Genomic DNA, 13,972 nt, shown 5'->3' on the forward strand with positions numbered 1-13,972 from the left:
TGCATATAAATGATTCTTTATGCCCTTCCCCCATGCAATGGGGGATGGAGCAGGGGGAAGTCCCCCGCCCTCATGCAGGGAACGGGAGGTCAATGTATACTAGTCTTATTGCCAGATGCCCTGTGGCCATGGGATGGGGAATGGGGGTCTACAGCCCCTTTCTTCTGGCATTGGTCCCCCTTTGCCAAGTCACCATGGTGGAGCTGGGGTGAGGGGGGCTGGAGGCCCTAGGAGCTGAGGTAAAGACGGTTCTTTCCAGGGAAGAAAAGCTGCTCTCCCCACCTGCCCACTGACCATCTCAGGATGAGTATGAGGAGCTGTCAATGGTGGCTAGAATGTCATCCAGGTGTCTACTCAGTGGGCAGTAGAGAACAGACAATGTCTCCAGCCTGAGGCTGCCCACAAAGATCCTCAGTGGTGGGGGCCACTGCCCCAAACACCTTGTCCAGGTGGTTCCTCCAGCAGCCATGAGAGCTTGTGTCTGGCTGATGCATTGACTTAAGATCCCTGCTCTTGGAATCCAGATCAGACGGTGGTGACCCTCATGACAACTTCTCGACCAGAATGGGAGCTGGAACGGGCATCTGGTGGCCGCAGCTGTCCAAGGAGGTGCAGGATTGTATAACCACAGCGCTGAGGCAAGAGCGTCCGCATGCGCTGGGCAGCTGGGGGACGGCTGGTAGCCCCATTGGGGGGGCCCGTCCGTGAGGTCCTGGGGCCTGGCTTCCCTGCTGTCCCTCCCCCTGCATCTCCTCCTATGTCTTTTGTCTTGTCATAATTCAGCACCTTCCACTGCTGGTTCACTGCCTGCCAGCGCTTGAAGATTCGGTAGACAGAAGAGCCTTCATGAACGATGAGGCCTGAACAAGAAGGATAAAAAATCTGGGATCAACTGCTGTTGAGACGGAGGCCAAAGGTCCTTAAAACACACATAACAGAGTGAGATGACACAGCTGCAAAGGATCCTGAAGAAGCAGGGAAGGGAGGGATATCAGGATACCTCTAAGGACCCCAATGGCAGAAAACAAAGCCATGAAACTGAGGGGATAGACAGGAAAGTTAAGTGAGTGACTAAAAGGAAGATGCTAAGCACATAAGGGAGAGAGAGGTGCCCTCACCTATGCAGACAACATCCATGAAGCCGTACATGCCGTAACAGATCTGAAAGAGCAGATCTTGACGTTGCCACTTGGCTGAAGGGCTGAGTGAGGACCAGATAAGCCAGGAGATGCTGGCGACGAGGAAGAGCGAGCCCAGAACTATGGCTGCAATCTGGACTTTCTCGATGACTGTCAGGGAGATGGCCTGCCACTGTGTAAGAGAAAAGACTCCAAATGGTCACAGAAAGGGACAGAGTACTGGGTAATGGGCAATCCTGAAAAGGAGGAGGCTCAGGGGCCTTCTCTACATCCTTTAGGTAGGATTTACATCTGTCTTCTCTGTGATGTAATCAAACCTAAAATGTGACACTCACCTGACACTATTTATCTGTCTTATTTTACAAAGGCAGAATCAGGCAAGTGCTCTAAAGCCAAAACATCTAGGTATAAATTCCAAATCTTAACTCTATCCCTTACTGGTTGAATAACCTTATGCAAGTTTTTAAATCCCTTTGTGCATCAGGGTTCTCATCTGTAAAATGGGGAAAATGTATCTAATTAATAGGATTATTATGAAGCTTAAAAGAATTAAAGAGTTAATGTATAATCACACTTGATAAACAGAAAACACTGCATTTGCTATCATTATCATCATCATCAACTTTCTTTTCCTTTTCTGTTGTCCCAGTGCCTGAAGCAGTGTCTGGAATACAAGTGGCACCCAATAAATGTCTTTGTGAATAAATGAATAAAGGATTTACAGACAGGAAACTTCCATAATGGTGGGGAGCAGTGTCTTTGGAAAAAAAGAGTAAATGAGATAAAATAGGCTCCCTGATCCCTATAGCAGAAAGGCCTTCCCCCATTCTGAGTCCCCTCTTTGCACCTCACCTGCAATGGGTTCTTGGTGCTGATCGCCAGGACCTGGTACTTGAAGTAGCAGAGTTCACAGCTCCAGGAGCCCCTCTCACTGATCCAGCGGATGAGGCAGGGCTGGTGAGTGCAGCGCACCGATCCGTCACAGCGGCAGGGGCTCAGGAGCTCCCCCTGGAGGAAGTGTGAGGAAAGGCCCTGTCAGTCATCACCATCCCACCTGATTCTGTGCTCCTGTTGAGGGAAACCTCTTAAATTCAGACCTGGACTAGGGAGGTAGCTCAGTAGTAGAGTGCTTATTTAATATGTGTGAGGCTCTAGGTTTGATCCCCAAAAGTGGGGGGGGGAGACAAAAACCCCTCAGGTCTTTCACCCAACACTGGGCAAAAGGCTAACGCTGCAGCAGAAAAGAAGGAAGTTAGAGTTCAAGAAACACTTCCCATACTAAAGTAATGCGGTATAGGGGTTGGGGGTAAGACTGGTCCTTCTCTTTTCCTAGAACTTGCAAAAGGTAGTTTTCAATATTTCTTAGAGGGAAGGCTTTGCCCTAGGATGCGGAGGGACAGAAGGGTGAGAGTTTCTGAACCATGGTTTCCTTCCCCCATCCTATCATTGTAAAGTACAGCGTTTCATAGATCTGATGGAGACTAGAATGGATTATTGGTCTTCATTTCCACAAGGGTAACTCTTGAAGGTGGGAGTGAAGCATGTTCCCCTTTAGTCAAGGAATCATTTCTCATTACACAGAGACACCCTCTGGCACTATCCCGGGACAACTTTGTCCATAAAATTTAACAAAGGCGGCTCTTTGGAATGAGAAAGTTGCAGAATGTGAAGTGAAAAGTGCCCCAGCGGGAGAAATAGTGAGGCAGGGTTCTAGTTTGGTCCCTCCCCTGAAGATGGGAACAGATGCATTCTCCATAGGTCCCCTCAGTCAATGGCGACCCTGGCTAAGGGGAGCAGGAGACAATGCTGTCCCCATTAATGGGAGAGAGGAATCATGACCCCTCCCAGGAAAAAGCCCCACCTCTTCTAAGGACCCCCGCCACCCCAACCCAAACACACTCTCCAGGAATCTCCAGCCAGCTGCCCGACCTCGCCCTATTCCCACCCAGGTCCTGGGTCCCGCCCAGCCTCCTCAGGCCCCGCCCCCTGCTCACGGTCCCCGCGGACAGCCCAGGTGCGCGCCCCCCACCCCTCCCTGTCCAGCCAGGTGCCCAGGCCTGACCTGCTCTGGGCCCTGGAAGCAGATCCGGCACTGAGGGGTTCGGAGTCCGCTATCCAGGCTGCTGCTGAGCGACAGGGCATCCAGTGCGCCCGGGGGCGGTGGTGGCGGCGCGGGCGGTGGCGGGGGTCCGGTCCGCGGCTCCTTGTCCCCGGCCAGGCCCCGGGCCCGCGGCTCCGACCCGTAGTACTCCTCCTCGTCGCCGTCGCCGTCCCGGGTGGAGCAGCCGGCGAAAGGCGCCCAGCCGCAGCCGCCTCCCCCGCCCCCCCGGGGCTGCGGCTCGGCCCGGGGCCGCCCCCCGCCCGTCAGCACCAGCAGCTTCAGCTCGTTCAGGAACATGCGGAGCCGAGACTTGAGCATCGTCCGGGCGCCGGGGGGCGGGGGGCGGCGTGCAAGGGGGGCTCTTGGGCGGCGGGGGGAAGGGAAGGGACAAGGCCGGGAAGGGGGCGCGCGCTGGAGAGCCGAGCCGGGCTGGGGTCTTCCGGGCCTGCAAACGCCGTTCACTGCTGACACCACCGGAGCTCCGGGGCTCGCGAGGCCGAGAGGGCTGGTGGCCCAGGGGCGGCAGGGTAGGCAACCATGACCGGGGCAGGGGGCGGGGAGGGGGGCTCAGGGTGCCGCGCCCTGCGGGTCCGGGTCCGGAGCGGGCCGGGCCCCCGGGGTTACGCGCCCGGGTCCTCCTGCGGCGGGGCCGCCCCCCATCGCCGTCCTCCGGCCCCAGTCCCGCTCCGGCTCCCGGATCCGGCTCGGCTCGGCCCGTGCGCTCGGCGGTGGCAAATGGCGGCTCCTTCCGGCGGCGGCGGCGGCGGAGACCCCCCCGGAGCGGCGGGCGGGCGGGGCGGGCGGGGCGGGCGGGGCGGGAGCCGGGGAGCCGGTGAGGGATGGAGGGAGGGGCGGGGAGGGAGAGAAGGAGAAGGGGCCGCGGCTGCGCATCCCCGCCCTGCCCCACACGAGCAGGTGTCCCCAGGGGCGGGGCGAGTGTGCTAGCCCCGGCAGGGTGGAGGGAGGGGAGTGGCCGAGGAAGGGGAGTGTGCACATGGGTAGGAGAATAGGTGTGTGTGTGGGAGTGGGTGTGTGTGCGAGAGAAAATGTAAGAAAAGGTAAGTGGTGAAAGGATGCAGGTGTACCGGGGGAGAGGTTTATGCGAAATGTGAGTGTGCACAGAGCTGAGCAACGTCTGAGGTTGAGCAAGGGATTGACTCAAGCAATAAACACTCTTATGCAAAAGACTGAAAAGTATGCTAGGCATTGGACTGTAAAAGAGAGCTGTGTGTGTAAGGAATAGAATCGGATTATGAGAGAAACAGAAGCGTTTCATTGTAACCATTGTAACACGTCAGGGAGGTGAATGAGCAAGACAAATAGTAGTGCCAAAGGGATGGGAGTATATTTCCCGATACCTTCTTGCCCTCACCTCCACTACACTGAAGACAGACACACTCTCTCTTCTCTCTCTCTCTCACACACACACACACACACACACACCTTTGTTTTTATGGGGGCCTTGAGCCTGAGAAACAATTCTCCCCGATCCCTTTTCTTTTTTTTCTTCCTGTTTTACACTTAACATCCTCCCTCTCACCCTTTTGCAAAGCTGAGGGAAAAGAGATTCCAGGGGAGCCCACTGGGTCAAACATGCTGGGAAAAAATTAATTAGTAAAAGAGTAATTAACAGGAGAAAGGAGGAGATGGAGCCAGGGACAGACTGCCAAATTAAGGCTCCCAACAGAAAGTGACAGAGAAGAGGCAATGTTTTTATGAAGTATTCAAATGTTTTGGATGGACAAATGAATGAATCAGAAAGAGAGGCTGGAAATCAGGCAGACATAGAGGATAGTTTCTGTTTTAGAGACAATAAGCTGCAGTAGTCTTAGTAGGGGGAAGGTAAGGGAACTAGTATATGAAGGGAGTTTGACAAACTTGCAGACATTTAGCTTAGACTTCCAGAAGCCATATAAACCAACCATCCCTAGCAAGGAAGCCAATAAAATATTTACCTCTCCAGCCTGGGCATGGGAGGTGTTTGTTGTTGTTTTGTGTTTTTGCAGTTTGAACCCAGGAACCCATTACTACCTAGGTACATCCACAGTCCTGTGTGTGTGTGTGTGTATGTGTGTGTGTGTGTAATTATTATTTTTGAAACAGGGTCTAAGTTGGCTAGGCTAGCCTCAAACTTTCCATCCTCCTGCTCACTATGGTGGCAAACACCTATAATTCTACTGTGGAGGTTTTTCTTTTGAGTGTCCCAGGTGCTCTTGCCAGCAAGGGCCCAGAGCTGCATCAGAATGAAAAGCAAGAAGAAATCTATAGCAACATGTCTTCCTATTTTACCCTGAATCATGGCTTACATTTCTCTTTATATGAACTCTTACATTGTTAGCCAGATAGTTAGGGAAATTACAAATTTGGATAAAAGAAGTGGCGAATGCAAATGATAATAAAATAGTTACAGACTTTAGGGCTAGGGGTGCAGTTCAGTGGTAGAGCACATGCTTACCATTCCAAGCCCTTGGGTTCAATTCCCCAGCAACCAACCACCCCAATTTTTTTTGTGCCGGTACTGGGGATTGACCCAAGGCCTTGCACATGCTAGGCAAGTGTTCTACCACTGAGCTATATCCCCAGCCCACCAAAAAATAATTTTTATATGGTTCCATATTTTAGACAAATTCCCACAAATGGGATAGTAATCCCTTAGTCCCACACTCCCAAAGAGCTCAAAGATAATAAAGTTGGAGTTAATAATACAAGAGAAGTCAGAGATGGGCTTGCACTGTAGCTCAGTGGCAAAGGGCTTACTTAGCAGGTGTGAGGCACTGGGTTCAATCCTTAGCACCACATAAAAATAAACAAAATAAAGGCATGCTGCCCATCTACAACTACAATTTTTTTTTTTTTTTTTTAAAGAGAAGTCAGAGAAATCTTCCTCTATCTAGGTGTGTGTGGACAGGATCCTTTTGAAAACAACAACTACTACTTCTGGGCAGGGATAAGGGGTAAGAAAGCTGCACTGGGAGAAGAGAGGGAAGCACAATGATCTCTCTGAGTAGTCATAAGATTTGCAGAGGGGCACAAGTCATTCTCATATTACGTAGTGGTCTGTGGGGAGGATGACTTCCTTGGACATGCACACCCCTATATCTACCTGTCTGTATACAACACACACATCACAGAACCGCAGAATCTTAGTGCCAAAAAGAACTTTTCAGGTCAAGTATTCCAGTTCAGCTCATCGATAACTGTCTCTGCCAAGTGACATCTAGTCTCTGGCTTTAACACCCCCTAGGAGGTTTGGGAGTTGGGAAGAGGGGAGGGAATTACCTTGTCACTCTTCCTATTAGATTATTGTATTATCTCCTGTCCATTTTTTAAGTCCTACTTTGGTCCTCACATGGGAATTGTCTACTCTATTTTATAAGATCACACGATTGGCTGCATCTTTATAGACAGCCTTATCACTACTTCGGAGAGCTAGTGACTGAGATGCCAAAACCTAACCAAAACAAAAACACCACCTACAAACTGGAAGTAAGCACTTAACAAAAATTTTGTTGAATGAATGAGTGAAACAAAGACCCAAATGAGAATCTGTTTTCCCATGGCGATGGAGCGAAAAGATGACAGCACCACCTCTAGTACTCGGATCCCTCATCCTCACACGGACCACAACCTGGCCACCAATACGGAAGAGACTGAGAGACAAGCAAGAGACTGGAGTAACGCTCAGGTTCAGCCTTCAGCCAGGAGTTGAAAGCTGGGTGGCCCAGGTTGCCATGGCACCGCCTTGGGCTCCACCCTCCCTCGCCCCCGTGCGCCCCCCCTCCACAGACCGGGTTTTGTCAGCCAGTCATGTGTCTCGCTGCGTAACCACACCTCTGCTCCTACGAGCAATGTTAAGCGGTCACGTGTGATAGCAACAGGTCACGTGGCTACCGTCGCCCCTCGGCCCCCTTCCCTCATCACTCTCCTTCCTTCATCGCCCCCCTCTCAAAGAGGCTCCGACGGACCCTCTGCGCATGGGTAGCAGTCACGTGTCCCGAACGTCCGGCGTTCGCCCCTCCCTCCCCGTTTCCGCGCGCCTATTTGGCAGCTGGTCACATGGTGAGGGTGGGGGAGAGGGGGCCTCTCTAGCCTGCGGCCTGTGTCTATGGTCCCGCCCGTAACGTCCAGCTGCCCCGGACGGAGCTCGAGTGTATGGCGCCGAAGGAACCGGCTCCGGGGTCCCGATAACGGGCCTGCCCTCGTAGCTCTTGGCCTGCAGTGAGGTAAATGCAGCCACTTCTCAGGAATGGGGGCCAGTCTCCGCCTCCCAAGACTTCCGATGCGTGCGCCTGGCGGGCTGCTTTTGGAAGGGTCGCCCAAGGGCGGGAAGTGGGGCCTTTGTGTTGGTGGAAAGGTGTAACTTTAGGGACTGGGGTGTAAAATCGTCGATGCTAGATGTGCCATGTGTGATCTCCTTTGTGCACGGCACAGTGGTCCCCAAGAGAAAAGCGTATATTTTTCTTTCAGTTTCACGTGGCCAGAGGAGTTGCTGGTAGAGTCATTGTGTTACCTGAGCGCGGCCTCTGGACTGTTGGGAAGGGGATGGGATGCTGATGATGGTGTTCATGTGGGAATCGCTTTACTGCTACATGCTGCTATTATCCTAACTCTGGAAGGAAATTTTAATGGTAGATGTCTCTGTGATTGTAGGGTCTCCCCTTATCTGAGAATGGCTACCTCACGATATGAGCCAGTGGCTGAAATTGGTGTCGGTGCCTATGGGACGGTGTACAAAGCCCGTGATCCCCACAGTGGCCACTTTGTGGCCCTCAAGAGTGTGAGAGTCCCCAATGGAGGAGGAGCTGGAGGGGGCCTTCCCATCAGCACAGTTCGTGAGGTGGCCTTATTGAGGCGCCTGGAGGCTTTTGAACATCCGAACGTTGTCCGGTGAGAAGAAGGTGGAAGGGTGGGAGTGGGAGTAAGGGAAAAGACAACCTTTAAGTGGGATGCGTGGTCAGAAAAAAAGTGGGGAACCTGAGAGAATATGGGAAACTGTTATCAGATCAAAGGGGATTGAGCAATATGTGACCATTTATTCTGGCCAGGCTGATGGATGTCTGTGCCACTTCCCGGACCGACCGGGAAATCAAGGTGACCCTAGTGTTTGAGCATGTTGACCAAGACTTAAGGACCTATTTAGACAAGGCACCACCACCAGGCTTGCCAGCCGAGACCATCAAGGTGAGTATTGTGGGTAGATCTTGAGAGATGGATTGGGATCTATGTTTAGAGCTTGGAATTTCAGGTATGGTGTCTGTTTCCAGTGAGTCTGTACCTCCCCCTTCCAAACCAGGATCTGATGCGCCAGTTTCTAAGAGGCCTAGATTTTCTTCATGCCAATTGCATCGTTCATCGGGACCTGAAGCCAGAAAATATTCTGGTGACAAGTGGTGGGACAGTCAAGCTGGCTGACTTTGGCCTGGCCAGAATATACAGCTACCAGATGGCCCTTACACCTGTGGTCAGTAGAAAGATGGGAGCTAAAATGGGTTCTGGTTGGTGGTAAGAGAGTATGTATAGTATTTGAGAAGTTCTGTGCTTCATGTCTTCAGTCACACAGTTGTGATTCATAACTAGGAGCACCCTCACCCACTCCTGTTCCCTTTAGGTTGTTACACTCTGGTACCGTGCTCCTGAAGTTCTTCTGCAGTCTACATATGCAACCCCTGTGGACATGTGGAGCGTTGGCTGTATCTTTGCAGAGATGTTTCGTCGGAAGTATGGAACCCCAAAATCCTAAACTGTATCGAATTCTCCAAACCTTTTATTCATCAGCCATTATCTATATATACCATTCCCATATTCCCCCCCATGCCCATTGATCCCCTTAGTGCTGGGGATCAAAACTAGTGCCTTGTGTGTGCTTGGCAAGCATTCTGCCACTAAGCTATGTCCCCAGTCCACTCTGCCCTTTGTTTTACTTGAGTATTACTGACCACCTTTATCTTTAACCAGAGACACTGAAATTTCCCGGAGTTAGTAATTTACTATCACTGTTCGTTTTGAACCGCTTAACACTAGTCGTTCCACTACTTTCTTTGAAAATGATCACTACTTAAATCTTTTTCACCTCAGGCCTCTCTTCTGTGGAAACTCTGAAGCTGACCAGTTGGGCAAAATCTTTGAGTAAGTACCCAACAAGGAGAAAATGAATTTCCCATTTTGAGTCCTATTTCTGCTGAGCTCTAGATAGCAACAGGCTCTTTCCCTGGGGAACTGGAAAAGGTCCTGACCAGATTTCTTCTGTCCCCACAGCCTGATCGGGCTGCCTCCAGAGGATGACTGGCCCCGAGATGTATCTCTACCCCGAGGAGCCTTTCCCCCAAGAGGACCTCGCCCGGTGCAGTCAGTGGTGCCTGAGATGGAGGAGTCTGGAGCTCAGTTGCTGCTGGTACTAGTAACAGGCATGGGGTGGGATTGGGATGAGAAATGTAGTAGGTAAGAACCCAGATCATTGTAGTTCATGAGACCTTATTGGTGGATGGGCTGCAGTTATTACTGCTGTGAATGGCCAGAAAGGGGCATAGAAGTAGCTCATTCCAGGATGTTGGAGGTGCAGGGTTTTTTCCCCCATAGCTTTCTAACCTTTGCCTCTCCCCTTAGGAAATGCTGACTTTTAACCCACACAAGCGAATCTCTGCCTTCCGAGCCCTGCAGCACTCTTATCTACATAAGGAAGATGATCCAGAGTGAGCATTGGAGTGGCTGCCACAGAAGGAAGAGATGATGCCATTTTCCCTCTTCTGGACACTTGAGTGGAGAAAATGCCATTGAGAAGGCGACCTCTGCCTTTCTCTCTGAGGCTGTGAAGACTCCTCCAACTTTTTACAGAGAATTTTTTTGCTGCCTTAATGAAATTTTATACTCACCCTTCCTTTTGAGGCTTATCCTTCTCCTGCCCCCCGCTCCCATTTCTATACACTAAGGGGTCTATCTTTCCTCCTCTTCCCTACCTTGATATTGGGGTCCTTTTTTTATACAGGAAAACAAAACAAGACAAAGAAATATGGTCTTTTTTTTAATGTTTCTTACTCTGATTGGCTTTGCCATTGGGTGATTTGAAAAACCACTTGAAAGAAGGAACTTCCCTGCACAACTATAAAGACTCTTTCATTAAGTTACACAGGGCCTAGGCTGTCAGTGGAGCTCTTTGACTGGAGGTTAAGGCGGCTTATGTTCACTAAGTTTTCTCAAAGTGGGTCTTGCATCTGATTTACTCTTGGAGCCAGGCCAAAGCATGTTGAGGTGGTCTAGCATGCAGAAGAGTGAAAAAAAAGAAAAAGCTATGAGTGAGTGACTCTACCCCACATCCATGCACTCCCAGGCTCTGTCTATATCCATAAAACAGGGAGTATTTCCTCCTCCTTACTTACTCTTGTTCCAAAATATGTCAGGACTTAAAGCCTAGCCATTCAATTAGTTTTAGGGAATGTGGCAAAGGGCCTTTCCTTTTTCTTAAACAAAAAGGGCTTTAGACCCTAAATTTTCCCAAAGGGAGGAATAAAAAGCTGAGAGAAAAGTCAGAAGGGTCCTTAGTCTCATAGAAAGGCACTAGGGTTAGCTCGAGGGTCCTTCTGATTCCGAAATCTCATTGCTAGCCAAACGCCAAGGATCTATGGAAACAAAGGAAGAGAAGCACAAGTTAGTTTTGAAATTTGGGGGATACACTTACTAGAGAAAGTGTATGAGGGAACTGAAGAATATTACCTCCGTAAAGCTAAAGAATAATCCAACACCCCCCAGGATTTTCAGGGCTTCGTCTGAATGCTTAAGAAACTTTTCTCCACACATCTGGCATGTGGAACTCCTGTTCTTGCAAATCTGAGGATTACAAAATGTGTTTACAGATAATGCAAAGTCCCTAGTAACAAAAATCCCACTTAGCTATGTTCCCAGCATCCATATCCATATCTTCTCTTGTGCCAGTACAGTCCCAATACAAAGCTGCTAAAGAGGTAATGAGATTCCAATTAAATCGGCCAATGTGGGCATTGTCCTGATCTAGGTTGCTATTTTTCTCCCTGTTGTGCTTCTCCATCCACCAACTCACTGCATTGCAGGAAGGATCATCTTGGTACACAGTTGTGAGGTTGAACAAGCCACAGCAATCAAAACTTCTTTCCAGTTCATGCCTGGTGCTGTTGCTCATGACCCACCAAGAAGCATTGATGACATCTGTCTAGAGAATACAAGCAAAGGGAAGTTATCTCCTATTCCCCTACATCCTGATCTTGGTTCAAGTGTCTCAGTTTCCCTGTTCTAACAAAAGAAGTCAACATCCTTTGGAAAGGAATGTATGTCACAATTACAGTGATAAATGTCTGCTTTGTCAGGTTCTCTAGATAACCCTCATGGAGAATTAACCATGTATCTCAGAGGAAGCGCATGGCTGAAGTAGTGGACCTAGGATGATTTGGGGGAGCAAAGTCAAGACTTAAAGTAAGGAGTTACATCAGAATCCCACTTGGTAAGGTGGCGAAAGGCAAGCAAATACTTGAAAGGGCATCCCCTTACCTGTTTGCTTCGGTTAATAGCCAAACATGAGCAAGAGATTCCAAACTGGAAGATGAAGACCAAACCAAGGATGATCATGTACTGAGAGGAAGAGTTAATGGAATAAAGTAACCAGATATATTTTTTTAATTTGACCTTTCTTTACATATATTAGTTGTAGATGGACACAATACCTTTATTTTATATAACTATGTGGTGCTGAGGATCGAACCCTGTGCCTCACATGTGCTAGGTAAGCATTCTACCACTGAGATACATCTCCAGCCCCAGTAACCAGATTCTTTTATGTTCCATTTAAAATAACCATCTGGTCTCATATGTTCATAGAAATTACACAATCATGTCAAGTTGAAACATCAGCTTTTGCTGTTTTGCAGACTATGATACAGGGAAGGTCAAAGAGACATGTCCCTACAATCAGAGTCCCATACCCTTTCTAACTTATTCCTAGACAAGAGCCCAGGTGTCCCTATCATTTCACACCAGGATACAAAGAATAGCAGGACTTGGTGGTGGTTGACAGCACCCACTAGTCCTGCAACTGCAATTAGGAGAAGGAAGACTCCCACAGCAATGACTCCTCCAATGATGTGGATGCTGGACACCAGACCCAGGCCCTTGCCCCAAGCAGCCACTCCAATGAGCAACAAGCCCACCAGCTATAGGAAACAGAAAGCAGGATACATCTCAAAAGAATTCTGGCATACAGCACAGTCAAAGGCTATCACAAAGGGAATCTGGCAAAAACTGGACAATCCAGGTGCGTGAATGGTGGGGGGTGGGGGAACGGGTGCTACAGAAACAGCTTTCCTGGGTTCTCTTTCCAAAGTAGGTCAGAATGGCTGGGATAGGGAGACAAGGGAAATAATATACACATTGAATCCTTAGCGCTGTCTACCACTTGTTTTGGAAAGAGACCGGTTCACGAAGTGAGGGATGGGACTTTATACCCACAGCCTTCACTTCTTAGCCCCCATCCTCAGACAAGGCCCCTGATCACCGGAAGTCTCTCCTCTTCCACGGAAATCCCCAGGAATCCCCTCCTCGCCGGAAGTTCCTGGGAATCTTCCCGGAACCCCCAGTACACCCCTCTCCCCACCGGAAGTCCCCTAGAGATTCACCCCCCTCGCTTTTCCCCCCCGCGAAGCTTTCCCCCACTTCCAACATCTCACCATGTAGACCACGTTGAGAGCGCACAGCGCATTCTTGGAGCAGGCAAAGCCTCCGCAAACCATCTCCCCAGCTCTGGGGACCCAAGTGGTCCCAAGGACTTGGGGGGAGGGTCTTAGGGGACCGTCTTCAAGGAACCCGACAGCTTCTGTCTCTTTAAATCGAAGACGGCCAAACTAATTCTCTGCGCCTGCACGGTCCCACCCCTGCCTGTGGATTGGCGAAGCTCGAGGCTAATCCAGGACGTTGATGGCCTGAATGCCAATCAATCTGCTTTACGTCACCGACCCGCCTCCCGGTCCCTCCTTTAGTTTCTTCATTGGATGAAATTTATAACTGGGGGCCGGGTTTCTAGACAGTCTCATACCCACCGGAGCCTAAACTTCAAAGGCCCGGATTGAAAGCTGAGCTTTCAATGCTTAGGGTTGAGAGAGGGCTGATCTGGGGTGGGAGGCTCTGGAGAAGCTCAGGGGAAAAGCGAGAAAAGGGGTTTCGAAAGCTGGACGAAAGGGCTCTGCCCCTCGAAGGCGAGCCTTCCCCCCCCCGCCCCCGCCTCTTTCCCCTTGTCTTGCGGTGACCTCATGATGACACCATTATCTTGTTATTGCGTCACACTGGGGAACGCCCAAAGGAGACAAATATTGAGCTATTTGACCAGGCCACTCAGGCCTCGGGTTGAGCATAGCACCACCCAGCAAACCCTCACACGTTTTGTGTACACTAGTACACAAGTTCTGTTCGGTATCCCCGATTACCAGGGTGTGAATATGCAAGAAATTCAATTTGGAAAACAGCGGCCTTCGACTGGTGCTTTCCTGTTTGTGACAAAGCCACAAGAACACACACGGGTGTGCTGGGCATCTTGCAAGCCTGATCCAGGGCTTGTGTTGGCGCGGGGGGGACGGGGAGGGGGGGCGGGGACATAAAGGGAGGGGTCCGGAATATGAATAAATATGAGAGGATTCTCACGTTATCACTCAGAGGTGGGTACAATGGTTGGTCAATAACCGTCTTTTATTGCATAAATGCTTTGACACACCTACACACC

The 13,972-nt window shown here is 50.3% G+C and overlaps 3 protein-coding genes across 6 annotated transcripts; 1 reads left to right on the forward strand and 2 right to left on the reverse strand.

Annotated features, from left to right (window-relative positions):
• Positions 1-4,024, reverse strand: Marchf9 (membrane associated ring-CH-type finger 9). The gene is made up of 4 exons (XM_027925915.2): positions 3,202-4,024; positions 1,992-2,147; positions 1,119-1,311; positions 1-860 (listed from the first exon to the last, which is right to left on the reverse strand). Exons 1-4 carry the CDS (start codon positions 3,556-3,558, stop codon positions 526-528), a joined length of 1,041 nt encoding a protein of 346 aa, XP_027781716.1. The 5' UTR covers positions 3,559-4,024; the 3' UTR covers positions 1-525.
• Positions 4,025-7,234: 3,210 nt separating this feature from the next.
• Cdk4 (cyclin dependent kinase 4) lies at positions 7,235-10,245 on the forward strand. The gene is made up of 8 exons (XM_027925927.3): positions 7,235-7,463; positions 7,891-8,127; positions 8,286-8,421; positions 8,534-8,701; positions 8,849-8,958; positions 9,316-9,366; positions 9,496-9,631; positions 9,844-10,245. Exons 2-8 carry the CDS (start codon positions 7,910-7,912, stop codon positions 9,931-9,933), a joined length of 909 nt encoding a protein of 302 aa, XP_027781728.1. The 5' UTR covers positions 7,235-7,463; positions 7,891-7,909; the 3' UTR covers positions 9,934-10,245.
• Tspan31 (tetraspanin 31) lies at positions 10,246-13,115 on the reverse strand. Of its 4 annotated transcripts, none has more exons than XM_027925935.2 (6): positions 12,927-13,115; positions 12,246-12,413; positions 11,755-11,835; positions 11,291-11,419; positions 10,948-11,061; positions 10,246-10,853 (listed from the first exon to the last, which is right to left on the reverse strand). In XM_027925935.2, exons 1-6 carry the CDS (start codon positions 12,987-12,989, stop codon positions 10,779-10,781), a joined length of 630 nt encoding a protein of 209 aa, XP_027781736.1. In that variant the 5' UTR covers positions 12,990-13,115; the 3' UTR covers positions 10,246-10,778. The 4 variants fall into 4 exon arrangements, with proteins under 4 accessions (XP_027781736.1, XP_027781754.1, XP_027781745.1 ...); XM_027925953.2 differs by lacking the exon at positions 12,246-12,413 and adding an exon at positions 12,439-12,596 and having other exon boundaries at positions 12,927-13,112; XM_027925944.3 differs by lacking the exon at positions 12,246-12,413.
• Positions 13,116-13,972: the final 857 nt, after the last annotated feature.

This window comes from Marmota flaviventris, chromosome 3 (assembly GCF_047511675.1).
Source record: "Marmota flaviventris isolate mMarFla1 chromosome 3, mMarFla1.hap1, whole genome shotgun sequence".
NCBI classification, from domain to species: domain Eukaryota; kingdom Metazoa; phylum Chordata; class Mammalia; order Rodentia; family Sciuridae; genus Marmota; species Marmota flaviventris.

What these genes read in the sequence shown, in the direction of transcription:
- Tspan31 (XM_027925935.2), bottom strand. Translation starts at nt 12,989, where the DNA reads ATGGTTTGCGGAGGCTTTGCCTGCTCCAAGAATGCGCTGTGCGCTCTC. An exon ending in CTATTAACCGAAGCAAACAG is followed by an intron (nt 11,420 to 11,754) that starts GTAAGGGGATGC and finishes TGTATTCTCTAG; the next exon opens with ACAGATGTCATCAATGCTTC. An exon ending in ATGATCCTTCCTGCAATGCA is followed by an intron (nt 11,062 to 11,290) that starts GTGAGTTGGTGG and finishes TGTAATCCTCAG; the next exon opens with ATTTGCAAGAACAGGAGTTC.
- Cdk4 (XM_027925927.3), top strand. Translation starts at nt 7,910, where the DNA reads ATGGCTACCTCACGATATGAGCCAGTGGCTGAAATTGGTGTCGGTGCC. An exon ending in GAACATCCGAACGTTGTCCG is followed by an intron (nt 8,128 to 8,285) that starts GTGAGAAGAAGG and finishes TATTCTGGCCAG; the next exon opens with GCTGATGGATGTCTGTGCCA. An exon ending in TGCCAGCCGAGACCATCAAG is followed by an intron (nt 8,422 to 8,533) that starts GTGAGTATTGTG and finishes CTTCCAAACCAG; the next exon opens with GATCTGATGCGCCAGTTTCT.
- Marchf9 (XM_027925915.2), bottom strand. Translation starts at nt 3,558, where the DNA reads ATGCTCAAGTCTCGGCTCCGCATGTTCCTGAACGAGCTGAAGCTGCTG. An exon ending in GCTTCCAGGGCCCAGAGCAG is followed by an intron (nt 2,148 to 3,201) that starts GTCAGGCCTGGG and finishes CACTTCCTCCAG; the next exon opens with GGGGAGCTCCTGAGCCCCTG. An exon ending in CATGGATGTTGTCTGCATAG is followed by an intron (nt 861 to 1,118) that starts GTGAGGGCACCT and finishes CTTCTTGTTCAG; the next exon opens with GCCTCATCGTTCATGAAGGC.